At 44.0% G+C, this 27,876-nt stretch overlaps 2 protein-coding genes across 3 annotated transcripts; one reads left to right on the plus strand and one right to left on the minus strand.

Moving 5' to 3' along the window:
• Nucleotides 1–2,027: 2,027 nt before the first annotated feature.
• oxld1 (oxidoreductase-like domain containing 1) lies at nucleotides 2,028–10,362 on the minus strand. Its single transcript, XM_085963788.1, has 2 exons — nucleotides 10,212–10,362; nucleotides 2,028–5,163 (listed from the first exon to the last, which is right to left on the minus strand). The coding sequence occupies exons 1-2, from the start codon at nucleotides 10,272–10,274 to the stop codon at nucleotides 4,711–4,713; spliced, it is 516 nt and encodes a 171-aa protein (XP_085819914.1). The 5' UTR covers nucleotides 10,275–10,362; the 3' UTR covers nucleotides 2,028–4,710.
• A 264-nt stretch (nucleotides 10,363–10,626) lies between these two features.
• Nucleotides 10,627–25,484, plus strand: LOC147102889 (coiled-coil domain-containing protein 137-like). 2 transcript variants are annotated; one of them, XM_085963786.1, is made up of 6 exons: nucleotides 10,627–10,756; nucleotides 13,884–14,011; nucleotides 16,748–16,982; nucleotides 18,010–18,092; nucleotides 20,996–21,075; nucleotides 24,344–25,484. In XM_085963786.1, exons 1-6 carry the CDS (start codon nucleotides 10,677–10,679, stop codon nucleotides 24,560–24,562), a joined length of 825 nt encoding a protein of 274 aa, XP_085819912.1. In that variant the 5' UTR covers nucleotides 10,627–10,676; the 3' UTR covers nucleotides 24,563–25,484. The 2 variants fall into 2 exon arrangements, with proteins under 2 accessions (XP_085819912.1, XP_085819913.1); XM_085963787.1 differs by lacking the exon at nucleotides 20,996–21,075 and having other exon boundaries at nucleotides 24,344–24,515.
• The last annotated feature ends 2,392 nt before the right edge of the window (nucleotides 25,485–27,876 follow it).

Genomic DNA, 27,876 nt, shown 5'->3' on the forward strand with positions numbered 1-27,876 from the left:
GTTCAGTTACATACTGCTCAAGAAACCCATCCCTAATACACTCAATGAACCCTTCCTCAAGGCTGCTCTGCCCAATTTGATTTGTCCAGTTAATATGATAATTAAAATCCCCCATAATTATAGCTGTTCCCTTATTACAAGCCTCAACTATTTCCTGATTAATACTCCGTCCAACAGAGTTGCAACTGTTCGGAGGCCTATAGACTACACCCACTAGTGTTTTTTTCCCCTTATTATTCCTTACCTCCACCCAAACTGTTTCACTATCCTGCTCCTTTGACCCAATATCATTTCTCTGTATTATAGTGATTCCTTCCTTTATTAACATAGCCACCCCACCTCCTCTCCCTTCCTGCCTGTCCTTCCTGATTGTTAAATAACCTGGTATGTTTAATTCCCAGTCATGGTCACCCTGCAGCCATGTTTCTGTAATGGCCACAAGATCATACCCATATGTCATTATTTGTGCCGTTAACTCATTCATTTTGTTACGAATGCTACGTGCATTCAGATAAAGAACTTTCAAATATGTTTTGTAACACTTAGTTCCTGTTTTTTCCCTTTTTAGTACTTTACTTTTTACTCCATACCTTCTGTCCCTTCCTGACACATTCTGTTTTTTAATTCCCCCACTGCTACCTAAGTCTATGACCTTCTCTGTTGTCATTTCTATTATTTGCTCTCTAGAAACATCCCCCCCACTAATTAGTTTAAAGCCCTCTCTACAGCCCTAGTTATATGATTCGCCAGGACTCTAGTCCCAGCACTGGCCAAGTGGAGTCCGTCCCAACAGAACAGCTCCCTCCTGTCCCAGTACTGGTGCCAGTGTCCCAAGAAGCAAAACCCATTTCTCCCACCAGTCTTTGAGCCACGCATTTAACTCTTTAATTTTATTTATCCTAGCCAAATTCGCTCGTGGCTCAGGTAATAACCCAGAGATTATTACCCTTGAGGTTCTGTTTTTTAATTTGACCCCTAGCTGCTCATACTCCTTTAACAGAACTCAGTGCCAGCACTGTTGCTTCTGAGGCAGAAAGTGATGGGTTCAAGCCCCAATCCATAGACTTGAGCACATAATCTAGGCTGACGCTCCAGTGCAGTACCGAGGGAGTGCTTCACTGCCAGAGATGCTGTCTTTCGGAAAAGACGTTAAACCGAGGCCCGATTTGCCCCCACAAGTGAATGTAAAAGATCCCACGGCACTATTCAAAGAGCAGGGGGGGTTCTCCTGTTGTTCTGGCCAATATTTATCCCACAACCAGCATCACTAAAAAAAAACAGATTATCTGGTCATTTATTTCATTGCTGTTTGTGGGGCCTTGTTGTGCACAAATTGGCTGCAATGTTTCACCACATCTCACAATACTTAATTGGTTATGAAAGGGGCTATCCAAATACAAGTTCTAAGTACTTATGCAATGATTCAATTGATTGGTTCTGATTACTTTATAAACTTAAAGAATGGTCCTTACTGCCAGCTGTTCTTTACAGTATAAATGAGTGCAGTTTTTAAACTGTTTTTTGACTTGTCTTACTCTTTTGGCATGCACACACACATTGTTAGAGCTGGTCTGATATGGGTGTGGGGACAAACCAGAAGCAGTGAAGTGAGTTACAGCGTCAGGAAACACAGACTGTTCTGTTAGAATCTGCTTATCAACAGCGATTATTGGGAAATCAACAATGCTTTATCTATTTGAATAATATTTGAACTATTGTTGTACAAAGGGATATTTGTACTCTAGGGAAACTGTCAGTTTTTATATACTTAATGGTCCTGTATGACTTTCTGCGAGAGGCCATAACCGTGCACTGTGTTGTGTGTGTCTCTCTCCCACACAAATTGTTTTTGCAAAGTCATCTGCTTGGAAACAAAGTAAGAAGCTATTGAGTTCTATCTGAATGTGTCCTTTGGCAACACTCCAATTGCAATTCCTGGTATTGAGCAGAGACACACGGACATTTTTATGACATCTAAGTGAAGTGGATTGGAGTTGTAACCAGTGACATATGAAAAACAGAATGAGTTAAAGGAACTGCATATTTTAATTCTTGCCTTGTGCTTTAAAACAAATGCTACAGTTCAAGCGTAAATCTCCAGTATTTTACAGTATCAGAATTTGCTCTTTCTGGCAACTTTGATGCCTTTCAACACTGACCTCAGAGAATATCAAAATGGCAGCGGTTCATTTTGATTCTCCAGATCCTCTAACCCAGAGAAAGGAAGCATCCTGATGTGACCTTGTTTAATACTTAGGCGTGAGGTGAAAGGACCATCATTATAACACTGTTAATAGGTCCTGTCAAGTCACATGAATATAGAGGATACATAAATAAAAAGGCACAGGTACATTCTATAGCCCATCGGTGAACTGACCTAACTGCTGTCACAATATACCTTCTGTTTCCTTGACCAAGTAGCCATTTTTCATGTTTTAGTTTAGACCAAATGTGAGGAACTCGTGGACTTCTTCATCCCCAAGATTGAGACCACCTTTGCAGCTGTCTCTGCTGCTTCCTGCCCTTCTACCACTCCTACCCTTGACCCATCCATCCTCTTCAACAGCCAGCCCATCTCCAACCTTGTTCCTTTCTAAGGCCCTTGAACGTGTCGTTGGCTCCCGGCTCCGTGCCTATTCCTCACAATATTCCCTTTGAATCCCTCCTGTCTGGCTTGCACCCTCCCCACAACAGTCCAAGCCAGTCACAAATGACGTCTTCCATGACTGAGGTGCTTGTCCACCCTGGCCTCCTCTCCACTGTACGGTTGACAACGCCATCCTTCTCCAAGGCTTCCCCTCCATTACGCAGCTCCATGCAACTGTCCTTGCACAATTCCGTTCCTTCTTAACCAAACGCAGCCAGTACATCTCCAGTAATGGCTTCTCTTCCCTTTCCCACACCATCATCTCAAATGTCTCCACCTGGAATACTGCATTAAGTTTTGGGGGCACCAAACTTCAGGAAAAATATATTGGCCTTGGAGTGGGTGCAGTACAGATTCACTAGGATGAGTCATGATTACCTCCAGGTTAAATTGGGAAGTCTGAAGCCATTGTTTTTGGGTTCCACGACAAACCCTGCTCCCTCGCAGCCACACCCCCAGGCTGAAGCAGGCCATCCATAATCCTAGCATCCTGTTTGACTCCAAGATAAGGTTTAAACCTCACATCCTATCTGTCACCAAGGCTGCTTACTTCCACCTCTGCAACACCGACAGCCCTCCATCCAGGGATCAGCACATTGAATTGGGGAAGAATAGATCAGAGCCAGCAGATCATGGAGAGAGAGATGATCAGGGATTGACACATTGGGGTGGAGTGGGGAGATCATGGTCAGCACATTAGGGCCAGGACATCGAGGAGGTCGGGGTGAGTGCATCTAAGAGGGTAGGTTGGGGTTACAAGTAGCTTAGAAATTATCTTGAAAAGAATGACGAGTAGTACCACAAAATGTAAATTTGTATAATCATTTTGTTACAAAAATAAGTAATATTGTGATAAGTAAATATTAATCTAAATTACATGACAAATTGCATTAATGTATCTGTCATTCTTTCCAACCTTGCACTATAGGAATTGGTCCTTTACCTAGGCTTCTTAATTTAAAAAAATTCTACTAGATATTTGAGTCAGATTCTTTGTAATTTTGAGCTGCAAAGAACGAATTGGTTGAAAGTTTTCTTCTCAATGTTATGCTGAAACAAGATATTTTATTCAGGCTGCTTATTGTATTTCTATGTGTGATCTGCTCTGTAAAATGAGGATTAAAATATTTTGTATTCCCCTGGACAGTGAATACATTCAATCAGTAATGGCTGCGTGACATTTTCCTTTAAGCTTAAAGGTGACAGAATGTGTCACTGCTAAGAGGGAAGTTGAGTAACCAAAGGCTGCTGCCGTGACTGCCGTTCTGGTTACAGCTCACTGGAAAAAACGGTCTTAAAGAGCAGGAAGTCCTGCACACACTTAGATTCTTCGGTTTTTTTGTGGTTAAGTCTAGTTTAGCCGTCATTTCAGGTTTATAAAACCAGACATTTAGTTTACATTAAGGCGGCACATTGTATTTAATAGTATGAACACCAATTATAAATACATGTGTGCAATTAAGAATTTCACAGCCACAGTTTCTCCCTATCCTGTAAAGTCATTCACTCAGAGCTGATGGGGAGGTGGAGTGGGAGATGGGAAGAAAACAGGAGCAACAAATGCTCGAAGTCTGGGAATGCTGAGAGGGCCAAGGTTTACAATTTGTGCATAAATTCACAGAACGGTGTTTGATATAGTGTGTGTGTGTGTGTGTGTGTGTGTGTGTGTGTGTGTGTGTGTGTGTAAAAAAAAAAGGGAAATTGGGCTGCAGATCTTTTTGTAGGTCCTGCCCTACTTCTCCTTCACTTGGGAGGATTGGCATGTCGGGGCTGCAGATTTTAAATTCACCATCATGGCAAGCAGCAAGGAGGGCCCACCAATCGCTGCAGTTTTTCATCTCAATCGCTGGATACCTGGCCAGTGACTGTACTGAGTGACTGCAGGATGAACTCAGCCTTTACATTAGAAAAGTAGGGATTAGAAAAGAACATTTAGCCCATCGAAGTCCATACTTCTAGTACCCGCTAACTAGTACTTTCTAACTACTAGTACCCTTACTAGGATTCAGATCAACAACACAACAAAGCAGGCTTACACAATGCTCCAATGCTGCTCTTAAATATTATTTCATGTTCCTTAATTTTATTTCCATTTTAATAAAAGTTTTAAGGTTTTCATCGTCAACATGTTCATCAATAACATCGAGGGCTTTTACTCCTGCATCCTGGTAGTAGTCCGACAGTTCCTCTGCATATGAAATCCATACACAGTTGTGGCACCCTTTCATACAGCACCAGGTAGGGGGTACTGGGGGAGGTTTGCAATTTACCCTAAAGCAACTGTCATCCTTATTACTTTGTTCTTTATGTTGAAGATGACTCTGGTTGTTTTTTTTATTCTCCTTGCAGTTCAGGTTCCTGGAGGGAGTAAAAAGCCGTTTGCACATGGTGGTAGTTCGGTTATAGCACAATATCTGCAAAGCTCTGAAGAGTCCAGGCAAGTGCGATGAAAGAGGCAAGCTTGATGTCCACCTAAATCCATTGGAGGAGAACCTTGAAAGTTGTCCTAGAGCCCCCTGAGGATTAAAATAAAGAAAGCTTATTGTTCATTGCAAAGCATATAAAAATGCAGTGATTATTAGTGTCTTGTGAAATACCAGGATCTAAACAAAGAAGCTTTGTCAATGAGGACATAAAGAAAGTCCCTGTCCCAAAACAATTAGTAGTTAAAGCTCCATGATGGTGCAATGGCAAGTGTACCTCTGGCATGGTACTGAATCCTGCAGATCAGCTTGGCCCCAGCTTCAATCCCTGGTCTGGACTGGTCTCAGACAGAATGGCAGTAGGATGGCCACAGTGCCCCATGGCTAGAAACATTATACAGGGTTCCTGCTCCTGATCACTGTCCAGTGACCCCCCCCCCCCGATGGAAAGCACATGTATGGATTTGGTTGGGGACAGGATCGGACTGGGCTGTGATATCCCGACAGTCGAATAATCTGCTGACACTCGCCATCTGGCCTCGCACTTGAAGAAAGGCTTTATGAGTGTGCTATCAAGAGGGCTTATCTGCATACCTGTGCGTTCAAGGATTAGCAGAGGCCATTCTGAGGCTCATGCAGGTAGTTCTGTCTTAGTTCTCTGTTTGATCAGCAAGTGGTTTCAAGATAAAGAGGACTATTTTACAGCCTCTCCTAATTTTTAATGCCTCGTCATCTCTTTGCACCTTAGAGAACTGTAAATTTTACTGGGAAGAGTTTATTTATAAAATAAATTGTCATTGCTGCTTTGTATTCAAATAGGAAATGGGTTATATGAAAAATTAGACCACATGTTTCAGAAGCCATTTTATTGCTTTGAACCAGAGGCATGTCTACTGTGAAGAATGATTTGTTAAATGCTTCCCCCCACCCCGCCCGCCCGCCATGGCCCAGCTGGTTATGGCACTGAGTAGCTGAGCCACAAAACTAGAAAAATCCCAGGTTCCAATAGTACCTCCAGCCTAGAGATGGGGGAGGGGTAAAGCAGCTTGGATTCCCATTCCCAATCCAGGGATCCCTACTGGGAGTGGATGAGGATAGCAGGTCGGTTGTAATGCCTCACGCAGTTTATAACCTCACTCACTATCTTGGCTCACACTCTCGGGAGCCGCAAGCCTACATTTCATTGTACTGCACTTGTGCACTAACAATGACAATAAAAGTTGATTTGATTTGAGATCGTCCGACACCTGTAGAACCATAGTCCATACAAAGAATGGGAGAATTTGTCAAATAAAAAAGATTTGCTGATCTGTTAGTAGATTGTAAACAATGAATCCTCTTGATTGACCAGAACAGGATAGGAAACAGGATGCAGAGCTGGGCAATAACCTTCAGAGCTGAGTGATATGGTGTGTTATTTTTCATTTACATAGTATTGTTCTTTAGCCAAGACAATCAGGATACAAGAGTCAACCGCTCCCCTCACTACTCACTGGTCCACCCCAAATATTGTGTCAACTTTTAAATCCAATTATAAAATATCTATCACTTAAATACAAAAGAAAATCAATTAAATCATAATGAAACACTATTTTTGTATGCACGGGTGCTTAAACTGAGTGAATGTGTGACCTTTGATTGTACTTCACAATTTAATTAGTCAGTACAATATCTTGCATTTATATAGCACCTTTAACATCGAAAAACGTCTCAAGATGCTTCAGGGGAGCGTAAATTGACACTGAGCTAAAGGCGATATGGAGATGGGTGACCAAAAACGTGGTCAAAGAGGCAGGTTTTAAGGAGCGTCTTAAAGGAAGAGGGTGAAGTGGAGAGGTGTTTAGGGAGGAAATTCCAGAGCTTAGGGCCTATACGGCTGAAGGCACGGCCACCAATGGTGGGGAGAAGTGAGTGGGGATTCAAGAGTGGCCAGAGTTGGAGGAACGCAGAGTTTTTGGTGAGTTTTAGGAGGTTACAGAGATCGGGTGGGGTGAGGCCATAGAAGGATTTGAATACAAGGAAGAGAATTTTAAAACCAAACCGTTGGTGGACTGGGAGTCAAAGTAGAGCAGTGAGCGCAGGGGAGATGGGTGAGCAGGACTTAGTGCGGGTTAACAACTACAACTTGTATTTATATAGCGTCTTTAATGTAGTAAAATGTCCTGTGGCGCATCACAGGAGCGTTATCAAACAAAATTTGACACCAAGCCACATAAGGAGATATTAGGACAGATGAGTCAAAGAGGTAGGTTTTAAGAAGCATCTTAAAGGAGGAAAGAGAGGTAGAGAGGCGGAGAAGTTTAGCCAGGGAATTCCAGAGCTTAGGGCCCTTGGCAGCTGAAGGCACGGCTGCCAATGGTGAACCGATTAAAATCGGGATGCGCAAGAGGCCTGAATTAGAGGAGCGCAGTTATCTTGGAGGGTTGTAGGTCTGGAGGAGGTTACAGAGATAGAGGGGTGAGGCCATGTAGGGAATTGAGAACAAGGATGAGAATTTTTAAATCAAGGCGCCGCTTAACCAGGAGCCAATGTAGGGCAGCAAGCACAGGGGTGATGGGCGAACGTGACTTGGTGCGAGTTACGATATGGGCAGTAGAGTTTTGGATGAGTTTAAGTTTATGGAGGGTGGAAGATGGGAAGCTGTCCAGGAGAGCTTTGGAATAGTCGAGTCTGGAGGCAACAAAATTATGGCTGAGGGTTTCAGAAGCAGATAAGCTGAGGCAGGGCAGAGACGGGTGATGTTGTAGAGGTGGAAGTAGGCAGTCTTTGCAATGGAGAGGATATGGGGTAGGAAGCTCAGCTCTAGGTCAAATAGGTTGCGAACAGTCTGTTCAGCCAGAGACATTGCCCAGGAAGTTGGATAGAATTGGTGACGAGGGAATGGAGTTTGTGGTGAGGGCTGAATACAACGTCTTCGATCTTCTCCAAGAGTAGATTTCGGACAAGCAGTCTGACAAATCAGAGGCAATGGAGGGGTCGAGAGAGGAGCTGGTGAGACAGAGCTGGATGTCGTCGACGTACACGTACCTGACATCATGACTTCGAATGATGTTGCTGAGGAGCAGCATATAGATGAGAAATAGGAGGGGGCCAAGGATAGATCCTTGGAGTCCAGAGGCAATGGTGCAGGGGCAGGAAGAGAAGTCATTGCAGGATATTCTCTGGCTACAAGTGGATAGGCAAAAGTGGAACGAGGCAACATGCTCAAGGACTTTGGAGATGGGACAGTAGTAACATGCAGGGATGGAGGGGGTCATGGGTGTTTTTTTTGAGGAGAGGCAGATGACAGTAGATTTGAAAGGGAGGGGTATAGTACTTGAGAAGGAAGCATTTACAAATCAGCTAGCATGGAGACTAAGAAAGAGAAGTTGGGTGGTCAAAAGTTTAGTGGGAATAGGGTCAGAAGAAGATTTGGTGGGTCTCGTGGAGAAGATGAGCTTGGAGGGGGCACGAGGAGCGATAGGAAGAACTACAGAAAGATGCAAGTTCAGGGGGGAAGCTTGGCTTGGTGGGCAAGGGGAAGGAGAAAATTGAGAAAGACAGAAATAAAAAATCAGGCAGGGTTCCCACTCGTGTTTGCCGTCCTGTGACCTCTGCTGGAAAATGTATGTGTATGGACATCCGGTGAGAACAGAACATAACTCCCCAATGTCAGGCTGTGAGATGGAATCAATAGCAAGGGTAAGGAGTTTTTGGTGGGGCTGAATACAAGGGCTTTGATCTTCCCTATATTCAGTTGGAGGAAAGTTCTGCCTCCATGACTTGGCATCAGACAAGCAGTCTGACAGCACAGGTAATTGAAGAGTTGAGGGAATTGGTGGTGAGGTAGAGTTGTGTGCATTACAGTGATCAGGGGTTAGGTGGATGAAGGAAGTTTAAGACATGGGGCAAGAAGCAACTGCATGGATGGCCTCTCTCTTGGGAGTCCTTAAGGTACTTGGACTTAGTGTAAGTTTGTACAGAGTATTGGCACGCAATCCATTGTGCTGACATCCTTGTGCATCCCCTTTCCAGAAAGGCTCATTCGATAGTGATTTTGAGCAGGAATTCTGGCTGACTTCCCAACTTGGAGACATTAGTACCCTAACTATTGCCCCAATCGAGATCAGCTAACTCAGCAGGGATCATCTGAGAGCTTCCTGCTCTGTGCAGTTCAGTATCAGAACAGGCAATGCACTTTTAAGCCAAGGCTTCTATGAGAGGGCTCTCAATTGTTTTATACAGTGTCTTTTTTCTTTCTAATTCCTTCAGGCAATCAATTACTTTAACAGTAATAAGCAAACAGTTGGTGTATCATTTTGACAGATGATCATAGCTCCTTCAAAAAGAGCAATTAAAACTCAACATCGGCAACTCTGGTGTTATCAAAGTGACAGCAGCACAAGCGAGGATCTCTTGAAACCACAGTATTGAAGAAGTTAACGATTGCTGCGGTACACCACACTGGAAATTCAGACTGCTTGATTTTCCAGTCATAGCTGTGCCAATGAGGGGGGGGGGGGGTGGTGAAAGGGGAACTGACCCAGGCCACTCCTAACTTTTCAGTTGCCTGTAATGCAGTAAGGTTGGCCAATGCCTGGTATCCAGGCACAGGGAAAGAAAGACTTGCATTTATAGAACACCATTTACGACCTCAGGACCTCCTAAAGCACTTCACAGCCAATGAAGTACTTTTGAAGTGTAGTCACTGTTGGAACATCAGAAACGCAGCAGCCAATTTGCACACAGAAAGCTCCCACAAACAACATGATAATGACCAGAAAACCTGTTGAGGGATAAATATTAGCCAGGACACCAGGGATAACTCCCCTGCTCTTCTTCGAAATAGTGGCATGGGATCTTTTACATCCACCAGAGAGGTTTAATGTCTCAGCCGAAAGACGGCACCTCCGACAGTGCAGCACTCCCTCAGCACTGCACTGAGAGCATCAGCCTAGATTTTTGTGCTGGAGTCTTTGGAGTGGGACTTGAACCCACAAACTTCGGGCTCAGGAATGGAATGGGAGAATAATCCAATCAAATATAATTGAAGGCTCGAAAAGACATGTTTAGATTCAATGCCCTTCAGAGTGAAGGTCACTCCGTCCCCCCAGAGCCAGAGCCAGGCCCTGGCCCCCAGACACACGGTAAACAGCACTCACCGCGCCGGGCGGCTTCCAGCGGACACACAAGCCGCAGACAGCAGCGCGGATTAAGCTGATCATGGGTCCAAGTGCAGCGAGGCAGCCCGGCTCACCCGGGGCCTAGCGCAGCCCGGCTGCCTAGCAACGGAAGCTCCGCCTGATTGACAACGGCTCCAGCCAATCAAGGGCCGCGGCCCCGGGTTACGTACTGCTCCAGCCAATCAAGTATCGCAGCTCCGGATTACGTACGACCCCAGCCAATCAAGGGCCGTGGCCCCCAGGTTACCTACGATTTCAGCCAATCAAGTACCGCGGATCCGGATTCCGTACGATCCCAGCCAATCAAGAGCCGCGACCCGGATTCCGTACGACTCTAGCCAATCAAGGGCCGGAACCCCTGGTTACGTGACTCTTAATGGGCCAATCGGGAGAAAGGTGAAAGGTGGCGGTGGCAGACACGAGGCCGAGTGTGGGTTTGGAGCCATGGGGAAGCATCGGAAGATCAAAGCTGTTGACCCCTATTACTCGGGGCCTAGGAAGCGGCAGCAGGAGCAGCGGGACAGGTTGGGGAAGGAGCGTTCGCTGCTTCACAGCTGCTATTGTGCGAGGAAGCGCCCTGTGACCCACGTGTGCGGGACATTCCCCATCCACACAGCGCTGCCCGAGCCCTGGCGACTCCCACCGGCCCGCAGACCGCGGCCTGGGTTACTGGGGTCCGTCCCACTCGCTGGTATCCCGGGGCCCTGGCCAATGTTTGTCCCTCAACCAAACAGCACTACAAAACCAGATGGCCTATCCATCGTCTTCGAGTCAGAAGGTCGTGGGTTCAAGCGCCACTCCAGAGACTTGAGCACAAAAATCTAGGCTGACACTCCAGTGCAGTGCTGAGGGAGTGCTGCACTGTCAGAGGTGCCGTCTTTCCGATGAGATGTTAAACCGAAGCCAGTCTGCTCTCTCAGGTGGACGTAAAAGATCCCATGGCCCTATTTTGAAGAAGGGCAGGGGAGTTATCCTCTGTGTCCTGGCCAATATTTATCACTAAAAACAGATTATCTGGTCATTTATCATATTGCTGTTTGTGGGAGCTTGCTTTGTGCAAATTAGCTGCCGCGTTTCCTACATTACAACAGTGACCACACTTCAGAAAATTCTTCATTGGCTGTAAAGCAGTTTGGGATGCCCAGAGGTTGTGAAATGTGCTATATAAATGCAAGTCTTTTTTTAAAGTATATTATTGATAAATCTTTATACTACTGCACATTATCCCAACTATTCCACGCCCATAGCTAATGTGGTCAGGTCAGTTAACTCTCTAACACTGTGGTGCCTTAACCCACTAGGTCATCGGGGAGTCACTTCTGTTTTCACAATTTTACTATAAGAGTTGAAAGTTGGGCACTTGCTCGATTAAAGGTTTCTGTAACCTCGTGACCCAGGAATTATAAACATGCCACTAAGTATTGGCATTTAAAATGGGGGAGATGAAACTAAATCTGATCTCCTGCTTTGAAATTACATGAATGATAATCATGGAACATGTATCAGTTGGCAGAGACAAAACACAACATACATCAAACTTTATTATGGTTATCTGTGTTTTATTAATGATCAGCAACATACTGTGCCGGATTTTCCGATCGGAGACTTCCTGCGTGCGGATGCCTCCGATCTGCAAAAATCTACGCACTTACCTGCTAACTCCATAGATCCCGAGACTTCCGATTCTGGGCCTCTCCGGGTCTGCGAGGGCAGAGGCCCAGGGGCGCAGGCGGTTCGCAAGTGTCCCTGGGATCACATGGGCCATGGGGAACCAATCAAAGAATGGAATCCCCCTTCACACGTTTGACAGGTCTCTACGCACAGATATGTCAAATGTATGAATGGGGATCACATTTAGAAACACAGTTAAACATTAAATAATTTTTTTTTTAAATCACGTATTTAAAATTAGTTAAAATTAAATTAAATATTTTAAACATTTAATTTTTTGAAAAAAATTAAAGTTTTTTACGGGGCTAAAAATAAACTTACCTTTTTTAAAAGTATTTTTTAAATTATAAATGAGTGGAAAAAAGTGTATTTTTTATTTTTTTAAAACTCTTACTCAGGCTTTTACCAGGTGTAAGATTTTGAAAGGTTTTCAGCGGGCAGAGGTTCTGCAGAAAGCGGAACTCTCTGCCCGCAGAGGCTCTTCTCCAGGGCAGGCGGAGGATCTGTCAAGAGGATTCTTGACAGATTGGAAGTGCTGGGTTTTAGCGCATGCGCTTCGCATGCCTGAAACTGGCACTTGCGAGGCCCCTATGGGTGCGTACACACCCGTGTGGGTCGGAATATTCGACTGGTACAGTACTGGGAATGGAACATTTTCACCAGTTTGACACAAGTCTTAAGCCTCAAGCTCTCTCTGGTCACTGCTCCTGCAGCCTCCCTTGCAGCTGAAGGGAAAACCTCCCTGTTCAGCACTCCAGTATCCCAAACATTGCCGGTGGGGCACTTCCATTAACAAGCTGCCTTCTGTTCTGGAAGGAGTTTTACATGATAAATTTGTACCCATTATTATGAACTAAACTGAGACTAGTCATTTTTTGTCACTCAACAAATGCATTTACAAGCAGAGGGAGACCCCTTCATCTACAGCCTGGCTGGATTTGAACTTCTAATCCAGGTTATTGGGCAGAGTTTTAATTCTGAAGCAACCAGTCCCCAAATATCATAAGAAATAGGAGCAGGAGTAGGCCGGAAAGCCCCTCGAGCCTGCTCTGCCATTCATAAGATCATGGCTGACCTTCGACCTGAATTCCACTTTCTCACCCGATCCCCATAGCCCTTGAATTCCCCTGGAGTCCAAAACTCCTCGGCCTTGGATATGCTCAACGATTCAGCATCCACATCCCTTTGGGGTAGAGAATTCCAAAGATTCACAATCCTTTGAGTGAAGAAATTTCTCCTCATCTCAGTCCTAAATGGACCCCATAGCCTGAGAAAATGCCCTCTAGTTCTAGACTCTCCAAGCAGGGGTATCATGAGGTTTTAAATGATTACTTTTGCCTCCTCATTGCATTTTTTAGGGGGAGTGGGTAGTTTGTTAAGGTAGAAGAATGAGGAGTCCAGTAATCATTAATTTCTTTGAGTCTCATGACGTCTGATCCCCAAATCACATAACTACCCTGAAGAGGTTTTTCACTCCTTGGCAGAGGTGGCTCTTTCTTATAGGAAAAGACACAATTCATAATAAACACGGACATTAATAGCAAGCACTTGTGATCATGCAGCATGCATTACAAAGCAGCAAACATGCTCCTTTCACATGGTTGGGTCACAGATTTGAGTTGTTGTTGGAGGAGCTTGGGAGGAAAGAGGGAGTGAGCAGAGAGAATTGCCCTGGCAATTAAAGTTCTCAACACGTTTGCTGTTCGCTTTTAATTCTGTCCACTAGTGAAACAGGTTGTTTATAGATGAATACTAGATTTGGGGGCTAGGGAAGCTAGAGAAAATGACTATAAAATCTAGAGTGAATGAATCATTATTTTTTTTTAACCACACTCTTGTTTTTAGAAGGAACATGTGGAAATGAATGGACAGAAAAATTAATTTCAGAATATTTGAGTGTTTGGTAGCCTTGTTAATATGTGCGGTAAAATACTGTATGTCAAAGATCATCTGGCAATAATGTACTTTTAACTCTTACAGTGGACCAAAGAAGATTAATATGAAGCCCAAAAATACTGACGAGCAGGAAATTCCATACAAAGTCCGTGAGATAATGAGGAGTAAAGAGAAAATGAAGAAGCAGATGAATAAGCAGAAGAGAAAGGCTGGTAAAGTAGTCAGTTTATCATTGTTCCTTTAGAAGTTACTGTTCACCTGATAATCGTTACCCTGAAATAAAAACAGAAAATGCTGGAAATACTCAGCAGGTCAGGTCCTGCTGAGTATTTCCAGCATTTTCTGTTTTTATTTCAGATTTCCAGCATCCGCAGTATTTTGCTTTTGTAATCGTTACCCTGAGCCTGGGTCACACGATTAGTATAGCTCTTGTCTTCTTCTTAGGCAGTCCCTCAGAACCGAGGATGACTTGCTTCCACATTAAAAATGAGTTCTCAGGTGACTGATGAGTCCAATGCGGGACCTACAGTCTCTGTCACAGGTGGGGCAGACGGTGGTTGAAGGGGCGGATGGGTGGGGTGCTTGGATTGACGTGCGCTCCTTGCGCTGCCTGCGCTTGGCTTCCGCTTGCTCCCGGCGAAGAGACTCGAGGTGTTCGGCACCTTCCCGGATGCTTCTCCACTTTGTGCGGTCTTGGGCCAGGGATTCCCAGGTGTCGGTGGGGATGTTACACTTTTTCAAGGAGGCTTTGAGGGTGTCCTTGAAGCATTTCCTCTCCCCACCTGGGGCTCTCTTGCCGTGCCGGAGCTCTGAGTAGAGCGCTTGTTTTGGGAGTCTCGTATCGCGCATGCAGACAATGTGACCCGCCCATCGGAGCTGATTGAGCGTGGTCAAAGCTTCGATGCTGGGGATGTTGGCCTGAGCGAGAACACTTGACGTTGGTGCGCCTATCCTGCCAATGGATTTGCAGGATCTTGCGGAGGCAGCATTAGTGGTACCACTCTAGTGCTTTGAGGTGCCTGTATCTTGTATCAGTTTGTTGAGATTCGATACGGTGCATTCCGCTTATAGTGGGTGTGGTTTGAACAGACAAATAGGACAAATCCCAGCTGTGGAACCCAAACTAGCTAACTTGTGTGGATGGGATTACCGTTATGTTTGGACAAACCTCATGAGCAACTGGAGCCATTGTGGCTTTTTGTTTCCCTGTCCATTCTGGAGGCTGGTGGGGGTGAACGTGCAGCCAGTCGGTGAGCAGGTTGAGGTGGTATTGTGTTGGGTAAAGTTTATTTTCAAAGAAGGAAACTGAGCAGAGAAACGGCCTCCAGGGAGCGCTGCTGGAGCAGTTTGTTCTGTCCCTTTTTGATCAATATTTTTAATGCTGTGTCTTTCGTTTTAACTAGGAAATAAATTAATTCAGTCATTCTCAAAGTTGTTGGGCCATTATGTCAGTATGGACAAATTTATTTATGGTCGTAATCAAAGGATTTATTTTGGGAGCTATTGCTACAGTGAGTGGAAATGCGGCTTGATCACAACTTCAGTTGAAGCGGAAATCCCCAAAATACAAGCATATTACCCGTATTTTAACGTCTCCGAGAACGCTGAAGGCTGAAGAGCACAAAGGACATTTTCTGATTTCTATTGTCCTCCCATTTCTGGGCTCCCCAGGCCTTGCTGATTTCACATTTGGTGTATATGATACAATGGACAGCTGTTTATGGCAGACAAAACAGAACTGTACTAATTTGTCTCCTGTACATACTTGCACTGTATATTGATTGTACTACCGCACATCATCCCAACCATTCTAAGCGCATAATGCGTTCTGATTCTGGCTTTGTAATCTGATTTGGTCCAGCGGTACCCTACAAACCTACAGGTGCACAACTTTTTATGACAGACAACATCACACGAAATTAATTGAAATCAGACCTGAACACACAAGTTTGTGTCATTTTGGCACTTAACAGTCATTTTAAATAGGTCCAAATGTATATTTTGCCTATTTAGAAATGCTAAGTGATACAGGTTGAATCATTTCCTTACATTTTTTTGAGTCAAATCCGAAATGCATAACAATTTTTATCAGCTTCACATTTATGTTTTACACTATTAGTATAACTTTGGGTGAGGGAGAAAAGCAAATTCTGCAAATAGTCTTTCTTTTAATAAACTGTGCATAAATATGACACAATACAGGGGAACAGTCCAAGTTTTAAGTTTTCCTTTTTGACTTTAACTTCTCTAAGTAGTTACATTTATGTTGCGTTGCACCCATGCTATCTACTTGTCAGCTCACCTACTTAAAGGCACCTGATTATATTTTAAGTCTAGTAATTCATCCATAGATTTTCTTTCTGGCCTTTGGTTGTTTTCCAATTGTAAGTTTTTTTTTGGCTAATTTTCTCCCTCCTTCTCTGAAGGCCCTAGCTTTTCCATGAGAGCCAGCAGCCCTCCCGGCACCTTGCCCAAGCAGCTGTTCTTCATGGGTGAGCCAAGATAGGGAGTGTCCTCGGGCTATTCACCATCTCTTTCTGTTTGTTTCTGCCTCTCCCAGGAGATTGTGTGAAGTGGGGTGGGGGGGCCGATGGTGTACATGGCCACACCGAGTTTGGTTAGGAAGGCATGATAGAGCAGATGGCTCTTTCCTATCCCCTTTGTTCATATGGCAGGCATTACAAGTCCCAGTGTTCACCAGCACATATGCGCTTTGCATGTTACTGGATAATAGTCATGAGTGAGAACCCTGGTTGAAAGTGATTAACCAAAGGCTATCATTTGTGTAGTGTCGTATTTCCTCATCCACATCCTAGGGCTCGTTCTGAGTTGGCTGTCTCTGGGCCAAAATAGCCCATTCTTGTGTGGAAAACTTATAAACTAAACCGTTAAGTGGATAACCTGTAACAGAGAAACACTGAATGAACTTATTTTTTTTAAATACCCAGCAAAGCCAGAGAAGAAGCCTGCTTCAGTGGCCTCAGATCGTCATGGAGACATACCAGTTCCAAAGTTTAAGAGGCAGAAATGGGAGTCAGAGAAAGCCTACATTCAACGCATGGAGGAGGAAACACAGCACGTAATGTTCATGACCAATAATCAACTGCCCCGATGTCCTGAGATGGAGAATGAGGAGGAAGAAAAGAAAGGCAGCGTGAAATCAAAGTCTGAGAAAAAGAAAGAGTAAGTCCTATTACCTGTGTACATAAGGTATTACATCTTGTGGGAACCTGACATTGGTGATAGATAACTGCAATTGCAGTATTTTCCCCTTCTCTCCTGAAAGCAACAGGGTGGAAGCAAAGGAAAGAGAATCTGTCTCTGGGAAGGGCATCTAATAAAGTCATTGTGATTATTAAAATATATATATATCACTGCGAGTCAGACTGTACTACCGTATTGCATGCATGTGGGCCATAATTCTTAACACAAAAAACATCAGTTTACTTTGAAGGTGTCGCCGGTATGTGCATCTATTTGATAACATTTCATTTTCCAGTCCTCTGCATTAAGGAATCTAAAGAAAAGAGCCCAGACATCTCGAAATTTGTTGTGCTCCTGTCAGAAAGACTCTACGTTCAGAGCACCTTAGTTCAAGTCAGCCTCGAGGGCAGTGCTAAAGCATAGGTTCTATCTGCATACAGTGTACAAATATAAATGGATAGACATTGTTCTTTCTTCCTCACCACCCCCGCTTGGGCTGGTATAAGAGAATTTCAGCGATAGTCCCAGTAGCCATTGCTTAGGATCAAGTCCCATGTCACCCATTTAATTCAGTGGGTTTCCTCTGCCCCTTCAAAGTGAAATAATTGCAGAGACACTGCCATCTTTTTTCATTACAAATGGTGAAAGCTTTTTGATATTATTCCAGCTGGTATTCCGTAGGTCTGCACTGGCTTAAAACCCAAGTCCAAGGAGCAAAAGAATCACGTCTAAACCGCTGCATCCACAGTGACCCCTATCCTATTAATCTTTCAAGGCTGCACCGTTGCAAACTCTTAGGGCAGGAGAGTTTGATCTGTGGGCACAGAGTGCTGCTTCAGGAACGTCAAGCCAGAACATGGAACTTTCTAATACCAAAATGCATTTAAAGAAATATGGTGAATGTGGTTACAGATATTTCTGGAGATCAAGGGATTAAAATGTCTTAAACTATCACTATTGTGGGAAGTTATGCATTCGTTAGTTAACTTTCATTTGTATCAAATAGGTTTGATAAGAAGAAGTTGGGAAAGTTTATTAGAAAGAAAGTTGAAAGAAAGCAGATGAAACTGGAGAAAGAAATGTTTACAGGTAAGTGACTGCAGTGAGAGGCCTGCTGGTTTGGTGCCCCCTTGTTCCTGTTCTGGTGATAGTGCTTATTAGAACTGTTCCGTTAATGCTGTCTGCAGACTGCCTGATCTGAGTCAATATCACAGAGGTGACTAAAAAAAAACCATGTCTGCTTCAGTCCTGAGAGTAGCAAGCAGAGGGCAGATACAGCTCCACAAAGTTGAAGATCATTCTGTGTTTGGCAAATCTACATGAAGTTGACACCAATTACTGAGTGACTCACTACCCTTGAAACTCCTAAGATGGTGTGAGGCAAAAGCAGCGATAATTTCTACGGAATACAGTTTCTTAAGAGTGCTTGTACGAGTGGAGATGGTAACAGTCATAGTTGCTTATCTTCACTCTTCCGTGCCTAACAGCACATGAGACAACCCATTTCTTCCTCTGCTTTTCCAGAACAAACACCTGCTCTTTATGTGGACAGGTCATTAGCCTGACCCTCAGTCCCCTAGCAGGAAGACCGGCTAGATACAGTGGGAAGTGGGAGCGGCGACTCCACTCCACTCCCCTCCCATTGGACACGAGTACCCCACTGGATGTCTGGACCAGAGCTCTCGCCTCTGCTTGCCGAGATTAGATGCTTAATGCTTTTTAATCCTGTTTTTAAAAAGACACATTTAAGTTTTAGTTTGGACAAAGTCCTAATTTGTAGGGCTACTCTGCAAAGCTTTGTCTCTTTTCCTTTGCATGCTGCTCCACATAACTGGGATCTGCTTTTGCTTGTCTCTACAAGACTGGCCCTGGTAGTGGCCACACCTGTCCACTCCATTCAGGCTGATGAAATAGAAGGTTTATAGGGAAACCAGTAAATGATAAACTCCAAACTAAAACTAGAATCCCTTATTTGTAATTGCAGTGTCAAGTTACAACAACAACTTGTATTTATATATCACCAAAAGCTTGGTCGAAGAGGTAGGTTTTAATGTGCGTCTTAAAGGAGGAAAGAGAGGCGGAGAGGTTTAGGCAGGGAATTCCAGAGCTTAGGGCCCAGGTAGCTGAAGACACGGCCACCAATAGTTGAGCGTTTAAAATCGGGGATGCTCAAGAGGCCAGAATTAGAGGAGCGCAGATTGTGGGCTTTAATTGAGGTGTTTTTAAGCTTTACATTCATCTAATTCAAAGTTATTTCGGAAAAAAGAGACTACCCTGCCTTTCTTATTATTTATCTCCTTTCCCAGTCCACACCATGACCAAGAGCGTCTTTAATTCTTTATCTCTTTAATATCTGTGAGATTTGTTCTGGAATTCAGGATGTGGGGAACCGTGAGCTTCACTGATGCACCATTCTGTAGTACAGTGTGTTGGCACAGCATTGAGCTATGCTTCTGCCCCCTCATTTACTCAATGGGATAGAAATAAGACTGAGACGCCAAGTTAATCACTAGTTTGAGTTCATGTTGAGGCAGCGATCAGTCGGGGTATTTCTTTGGACTTCCATTCCTCCCATGATTTGCTTTTGAGTGGAGTTGCTTGTCGTGCCACTTTGAGCAGAGTTCTGAGTTCATCTCTTACTTTAATTGCTGCCTAGTCAGTACTCATGGTCCAAAGCACGAATGTAACAGCTGGAAATGGGGAAAGTACTTCAAAGCATATTAAATCACAGCTTCTTAGAAAAATATAGTTTTATCTGCTGGCTTATTCCGAGGTTAGACTGGCTGTTCATATTGCTGCAGAGCTGTCGATACCCTTCCTTTCCCTTGGCTGGCCTGGAGTGCAGGCTGCTTTTCCATCATTTATTCCAGCTAACTTGCATGTTGTGATTAGTGTTTGAGATTAACAGTGTCGTTCATGACCATACTATCTACAATCTGCGATTGAGTTGCTACAAATTAAGGATAACTGGTCAGAACAGGTAACCTCAATCAGTGGCTTATCTTGTTCATCCAGTGAGTATCTGATGCTGAGTTAACCAATCGGAACCAGGGCAGTGGCAAGGGCACTGCAACTGGCATTAGCTCCCTGAGTTAGGGGGAAGGTTGACCACTGCCAATAGCTGTAATGCCTCCCTCGTCAAATAGCCCACCATACTTCTTCTCAAGCTTCACACATGAATAATGGCTCCCTGGGCGAGGTTACACAGGGCAGCCTGCGGAACTGCATCCCAGCAAGAAGTCAATGCCATCACATGGAGGTGGGCGAGAATTGTTGGGTAGGGAAAGAGTTCCTCAGTCCATAGACTGCCCCACTGGCTCTTAAGTCATTCCAAACAGCAGTCATTTAATTTTTGGGGCAAGTCTCTGCATAAGGCAGAGCATAGACACATTGGTATCATCAGCTCCTTTCTATTATATCTGTTTTGAATAGTAGGGGGATGGAGACTCCAGCCTTTTGACAAGATGACTGCTGACAAGGGTTGTTACTCCGCCGTTCTCCACAAGTCTGCAATCCTGACATTCGATTGTGTGCCTTTTATTTTTTTCCCGCTTCGGTTTTTAATGAGGACACTAGGTGGAGCACTTTGCCTAAGTAAAACCGCACCAACTGAAGATTTCACCCTGCGAACACTGGGCCTCTTCTGAGCCGTGTCACTGAGTTGTCCGAGCATCAGAAGGTATGCAGGAATTTCACCTGTTTGCTCACCCTCCTTCGAAGGCTGCCTGAAGGACATTTACACTGAGGTTCAATTTAAAATTCTTTGCCTTTTTGTAACTACCCGGCAGGCAGCTGAAATACAGAGGGCTGTAAAAACAGACTTTGGAACCAAAATAAGGGGTTCGGTGGTCAGGTTCGTGGGACAAAATTTGCATACACAATTTTAAGGCAGGACTTTAATAAGTAGTCGAGTTAGTGTGTTGCTTGACCTGTGAGGATCCACAGGAAGTTTAAGTGTCATTATTCAGAATGGAGCTGATCTTGTTTTGCAGATACCGTGAGATTTGGAGAAGTGGCCATGCAGCCCCCTACCCTCACTGCTAAACCCAGGAAAAGCCAAGTCACTGATCGGGTAAATACTTTCCTTCGTGTAAAATCAACAATACTGAACCAAAACGGTTCAATGTGTGCCAGTCCCTGTCAGAGCAGAGCCCAACCGTTCTGTTTTCATTCCCTGCTCACATTGCTCCTTTATTACTTCTTTTTAACCATTCACCGTAGTCATGTATTTTTATTTTCGCACATTTGTTGTTCAGACTTTCTTTCTTAAAACACTTTTTGCACCAATTTAAAGCTACTTACTTTATATGACTTCACTCTGCCTGTCACTTAGCAGCCTCTTGCTAAATCCATGCTTGTAATTGTGGCTTGAGATGGAAAAACCTGTTGTAGAAATTGGAAACATAATCAAGGTTCAGTGGGTTATAAAGAGTAAACCACTTACCTTGTGGCTGATGTAACTGGCTAATGCTTGTTGTTCACGTGTTATGAGGCCACTGTCATTCAGGCTTTACAAGTGACCTCCTCTCATCGTGTTTGGTTCCTTTTAGATCTATATACAGCTAGAAATGACATAGGAACAGGAGGAGGCCATTCAGCCCCTCGAGCCTGTTGCACCATTCAGTTAGATCATGGCTGCTCTGTACCTCAACTCCATTTACCCGCCTTTGATAATATCCCTTGATATCCTTGCCTAATAAATATCTGTCGATCTCAGTCTTGAAATTTTCAATTGACCACTGCATTTTGGAGGAGAGAAATCCAGATTTCCATTTCCCTTCGAGTGGGGAAAGTGCTTTCTGATTTCACTCCTGAATGTCCTGGCTCTAATTTTAAGTTTGTTCCCCTTGTTCTGGATTCCCCCACCAGAGGAAATAGCTTCTCCGTATCTACCCTATCGAATCCTTTAATCGTTTTAAACACCTCAATTAGACCCCCCTCAACCGTCTAAACTCAAGAGAACACAAGCTAAGTTTACGCAACCTGTCTCATAATTTAACCCTTTAAGTCCCGGTATCACTCTGGTGAATCTGTGCCGTACCCCCTTCCCAGGCCAATATATCCTTCCTGAGGTCCGGTACTCAAAACTGAACGCAGTGCTCCAGGTGGGGTCTGACCAAGGCTCTGTACGACTGAAGCATCACTTCCTCCCTTTTGTATTCCAGCCCCCGTGAGATAAAGGCCAACATTCCGTGGGCCTGTGCACTGGATTTTCGTGACTTGTGTACCTGGACACCCAAATCCTTTTTGCTCATCCACAGTTCCTCTTCCCATTAATAAAATACTACGATTTGTCTTTCTTTGGTCAAAAGTAGATAACCTCACACTTCCCCCACCTATAAAATTCTGTCAGGTCTGGACAGACTAGATGCAGGAAGGATGTTTCTGATGGCCGGGGAGTCCAGAACCAGGGGTCATAGTCTAAGGATAAGGGGTAAGCCATTTAGGACTGAAATGAGGAGGAATTTCTTCACCCAGAGAGTGGTGAACCTGTGGAATTCTCCGCCACAGAGGGCGGTGGAGGCCAGTTCATTAAATATATTCAAGAAAGAGTTAGATATATTTCTTAAGGCTAAAGGGATCAAGGGATATGGGGAGAAGGCAGGGACAGGGTACTGAATTTGGATGATCAGCCATGATCTCATTGAATGGCAGAGCAGGCTCGAAGGGCCGAATGGCCTCCTCCTGCTCCTATCTTCTATGTTTCTATCAAACTCTTATCTACCACAGTTTTGCCCACCCACGTAATCTCTTTATGTCCCTTTTTAACTCCCTCCTCCAATCGACACAATTTACTGTGCCTCCTAATTTAGTCATCTACAAACTTGGATATACAGCTCTCTATTCCTTTGTCCAATGTTTGATTTACACGGTGAAAAGCTGAGGCCCCAGTACAGATCCCCGGGGGGACACCACTTGTCACATCCCGCCAATCAGAGCGCATTCCCTTTATCTCTATTCTCTTTCTTCTACATCCCAACCAATTACGAACCCACGTCACATCTGCATGGATGTTGATGTACATGACCAACATCGCCTCATTGTAATTTTTATAAATCCAGTCAGATCAGCCGCTTTGTTTCACCGGTCTCGCTTGTCCTCTATTAGTATGATGATTTAGTTGTTGTGCAGAGGGTAACCTCTATTAAATGTTGTGTTGAGCTGAATTTATAACCTTTGGATTTTAATAAGTGTTATTGACACATGATGGTAAAGTAAGATTACAGTATTTGTGCAGTGGAGAATGGTGAATATCAGAGATTACACCTTTTATGAGAAGGTGGAAATACTTGTTTAATCTCTAAGTACCCTCATTATGACATCGTAGCACATGAGCATAAAGATTGACTGTAACAACAGGGCGCAAGGATTGATTATATCAGAGCACTAAAGCATAAGGATTTCAATCGAGAAGTGGTCCAAACAGAATCCCTTTGGATTGAGCTCAGAAATAGCAAGGGATCAGTCACAGTACTGGGAGAGTACTATAAACTGCCGAGCAATGAAAAGGAAATTGAGGATGGCATTTTTAGACAAATTAATAGAGGCGTATCGTTTATAATTGCAGGAGATTTTAATTATCTAAAGATAGACTGGGATGGAGAAATTGTTTGTGGGGAGAAAGGGAAGTTTTTTCGCAGCGCGCTCAGGACTTTTAGTCAGATTGTTGCCACTTCAACAAGGAAGGAAGCACTACTTGAATTGGTGCTAAAGCAGTTAACTAAATCCGAGGTAGATACATCGCCAGGACCTGATGGTTCACATCCAAGGATCCTGAGGGAAGCTATTAATGGAATACCAGAGGGTCTGACTATAGTTTTCCAAAATTCTGCGGTGAGACAATATCGAAAAGGCGCAAGTTCAGGATAATAAAAAGTATTAAGGGGATGTTAGAAAAAAGATTTCACGCAGAGGGTGGTTAAGTATGGAATTCTCCCACATTGTTATTGAAGCGGATTCGATAAATTCCCTTAAGGGGACATTTAATAGTTGCTTGAAAAAGAGGAATATTAAAGGATAATCGAGAGTGAGCAGCAGAGGTGGCTCGTGGAGAAAAACACTAGCACAAATTTCTCTGCCTGTTTCTGTGCTGTAACGTTTTATGATTTAATTCTAAGTCCTTTCCATCAAATATACTCCCATCTTAAGAGCTTTGCGATTTAAGATTGTGAAGCAATCTAAAGCCAGCCTATTGTAACTTTTAAGTTTCAAAATTTTATTTTCGAATTTCAGATATTCTAATGCAGAGCAGAGTAGTGAGGCCTAATCTTCTATCAGCTGTGGAGGATTCTATGTTTTCCTTTGCTCTGTGTGTTAAATCCACTGTTTGTTCTTTCTAGCCTGGCCAGAGACAGTTACTGCTGAAATCTCTGATTGGGCAGAGTAAGTGTGCTTCAGAAAGGACAAAGGAGGCCTCCCAATGCAGTAAGCTGCCCACCATGTCAATGGCTCGTCAGAGGATGATGTTGGAGGAACGCGAGAGGGTCATTAAGGCCTACAGAGCCCTGAAGAAACAGAAACAACAAACTCTGTCTCAGAATAAAAACAGTACGGAATAGCTGAAAAATCCTGAATAGGGATGGTCTCAGAATGGCACCGTTTGAGGCCCTAATTCAGGGTGCTGCCGGTAACTGAGGACTGAATACCTATTGATTTGTTATTTAATGACTGGCAGTTTGTTGAAAGCTGTGGGTATTAAAATACCATGCAGTATAAGCTATAGGTCCTGGCCTCTTCAGCAATAAAGATATCAAACTTTTGGAGCCATGGATTTATACCTGTAATTCTCAACATGCCTGAATGCCACAGACAAACTGTATGGTTTGGAAGTCACAAACTGCATCAGTAATGAGGATACCAGGATGTCTTAAATGATGAATATTCAAATGGTATACTTGATATACTCTTTAAGTTGGCTGCTATTCAGTCTTTCTGAACTATCTTCCTGTGACCCAGTTTCTGGCTTTTTATTGGACTTGTGTTTTTTTTAGCATACTGTCACGTGTGACCTGTCCACCCCACGCAGCCCTATGCCATTCACCACTCTGATCTGCCAATCATGCTGATCAGTTGAGTTCCATGGACTGTCGGGCAGCTGGCTGGATCCACTTGGCCACACACACACTGTACTTACTTCACTTTTTGTGAGATCATTTCCACTGTCTTCCACATTTTAAGAATAGCCATTCACTGTGCTCTGGTTGGTGGGGAGCTCTCTGTAACAGTTTCTAATGAAGGTATGTGGCTGGGGGTTCAAGGTTCTCTGAAAAAACCCGTTGGCAATGTCAAGATAATTTCTCTGTAAGTTTGCATTTTGTGAGTACCTAAGATTTGTATTGAGGTGAATGATTTATATTTTGTTAAACAGTAACTACCTATAAATCTCGTTTTCCATTATGTGCCATCATGATCTTGTAATGCAGAATTCTTTTTAAATGTGAACTCCCATGACATTAAACTTTGAAGGATTTTGGCACAAGAGTTTGCTGCAGAAATACTGTATTGTGTTTACTGAGCTTAAATACATACAGAAAATATAGAAGCAAAGAAAATTAAATTTGAGTCTGGTTTAAGTGGTGTCATGTTAATCCCTGTAAAGAAAGAGATGACCTTTGATAACTTCAGTATAATGGCATATTTTGATCCATATTTCACTAACCCTTCAGGTTAAGAGTAGGCATTGGTCTGTAGTGCAGCCAATGACCTGTAATGGGAGCCATCATTTTGACCAGATTAATGGTCCATGCCTGTTTCGCGCTCTGTGGGAGAGCACACTTTGCTTCTGTTCGTGTGCTCTATCTCGAACACTGGCTGAGAACTGAGTAACTTGTCGGAATCCGGCACAGGCACGATGGGCTGAATGGCCTCCTCCTGTGCTGTATCTTTAAACGATGAGAGTGATGGGTTCCCTGGGGGAAGGGTGGGGAATGTACTAATGGTTGCGTTACAGATTTAAAATATTAACTTTCCTGTCAGAATTCTGCAAGAAATGTCAGTTTCCTAATAGTTAAACATACAACACTTATTCACTATCTGCAGTTGACTAATTGTTCCCAGTACACTCACCAAACCCTCCAGTTGTGTCTCATTATGAGGGTATTGGCCACAGTTTGATGCTATCTGCCACTCAGCCACATATTCTACACAATCTTCTGCACGCTCGAAAACCATTTACTGGCAGACTAGTTATTAGCAAATAATGCTGAAACAAGGTCAGTAATTCCATTCGAGAAATGATTGCCATTGGTTTGTTACATCTGCTGCAGCCAGTAACCTTGTGATATGGAAATCCCATTCCCTCCTCTGCTTAGAATATTTTAGTACATTCCAGTATCTCTTTTTTGAAGCCCCTAATCTAAGTGTAAGGAGGTGCAATTCGGAGCTCTGTTCATGAAAGTTTGGAAAGCCTGAATCCTGCAGTGCGAAATCTGTAAATGTTCCGGTGCAGATTTCTGTTGTATCCTGTCTGTTACTGGGTGCTTCATAATGTAACGAAGCTCTGTCTAATCTTGGTTGCACTGCCTGCCTTTGATTCATTGTCAATTATATCACGCAAGATGCAAATAAGCTGCTCAATTAAATTGCAATTTATGTTGAGACACTGTCGCTTTAAGAAGCTGTGTGTCATATATTGGCGTTTCACTGCATGATTAATGCGTCATTTCTGAGTTTGTGTTGGAACTTCCATTTGATCTGCTTTTGTGAATAAGGGCCTGGCTGGCTGAGGAGACATGTTGGAGGGACAGGTACAGAATCCTGCTGCAATTGGACTCCCAACATTGTCCTTGGCCTCGCACATGCAGTTATCTTTCTTCCAATGACCAAAAGCCACCACCACCCAGTGTAGCAATAAGCCAAATAGAGCCAACGGCCCCAAGCTTGATTCCCAGTCTGTGGTAAGCCAGCTGATCTTAGCTGGGGCAGTGTGTCAAGTGCTGCAATTGAACTAGGTGCCTGAGAGCTGGGGGAGAAAGTGAAGGTACCCACTTCTGGTAACTATCCAGTGAATATTACTGGAAAGTGTATATGTGTGTGAATGCTTGCCTTGCCGTGACGACTTCCATGGTTGAATAGGGTGCCGTGGGTAACACCAGGCAGCTCCTGTGCTGTGCTGCGGAGCGGTAGAACACTGGTGTGTGCCCAAAATTCCCCACAGGGCATGTTTTTTCTTTGACCTCCTGCTGGTCTGCCAACTGGCGACAAGACTTGTCCAGCAGGCGGGAGTGAAAGCCTGCTTTCCACAGCTTGGGTTTGGCTGGTTTACGAGCGGCATTGGCAGGGGCCTGGAAGCAGACTGCCTGCCCAGCCCAGCCCGCCCACGCTCTCGGCCAAGGAATCACACATGGCCTGTGGAGATGTAAAATGCTGGGTATTGGAAGCAAGCCCAACTCTGGCCTCATCCTACAGCTACACATGCCCTTCCCAGCAGGGATGACTTGGAATTCCAACCAATCAATTCTGATTGCCCCTTCCCCTAACCCAGGGCACCCAGGCCAATTAAGACAGCTCACCAACAGGTTAAGCGAGCTCGGGATGGATGGATAAATATTCCAAATTTTAACAAATCCCTTGCATAGGAAATGACGTAGCTTATAGGTGAATAAAACTGTCTGGTGTACCAGATGACAAAGATCTAGGATTCTGTTATCTTGGAAATGGCCTTGTTTGTTTCTCTTCATGTTGCCGTAGAAATGTCACCTGTGCAATGTCAAATTGCAACAGAGCTTTCTAATTCAATCGCGAATCCTAATGATATTCCAGGGAGTGCCATCTGTTTGAACAGTGAACTATTGCAGGGTCTGGCTAATGTTTAAAGGGAGATTGTGGGCTCCCATTTGTCAGTAAAAAGAAATGCCAGAATTTTATCCTGTGA

This window comes from Somniosus microcephalus, chromosome 21 (genome assembly GCF_052327205.1).
Source record: "Somniosus microcephalus isolate GS21.2 chromosome 21, FLI_Smic_1.0, whole genome shotgun sequence".
NCBI classification, from domain to species: Eukaryota; Metazoa; Chordata; class Chondrichthyes; order Squaliformes; family Somniosidae; genus Somniosus; species Somniosus microcephalus.

Excerpts from the sequence above, each read along its gene's own strand:
- oxld1 (XM_085963788.1), bottom strand. The coding sequence starts at position 10,274 with ATGATCAGCTTAATCCGCGCTGCTGTCTGCGGCTTGTGTGTCCGCTGG. Across the intron at positions 5,164-10,211 it reads GCTGGAAGCCGCCCGGCGCG|GGGGCTCTAGGACAACTTTC; the intron begins GTGAGTGCTGTT and ends TTTAATCCTCAG.
- LOC147102889 (XM_085963786.1), top strand. The coding sequence starts at position 10,677 with ATGGGGAAGCATCGGAAGATCAAAGCTGTTGACCCCTATTACTCGGGG. Across the intron at positions 16,983-18,009 it reads AAGTCTGAGAAAAAGAAAGA|GTTTGATAAGAAGAAGTTGG; the intron begins GTAAGTCCTATT and ends TGTATCAAATAG. Across the intron at positions 18,093-20,995 it reads GGAGAAAGAAATGTTTACAG|ATACCGTGAGATTTGGAGAA; the intron begins GTAAGTGACTGC and ends CTTGTTTTGCAG.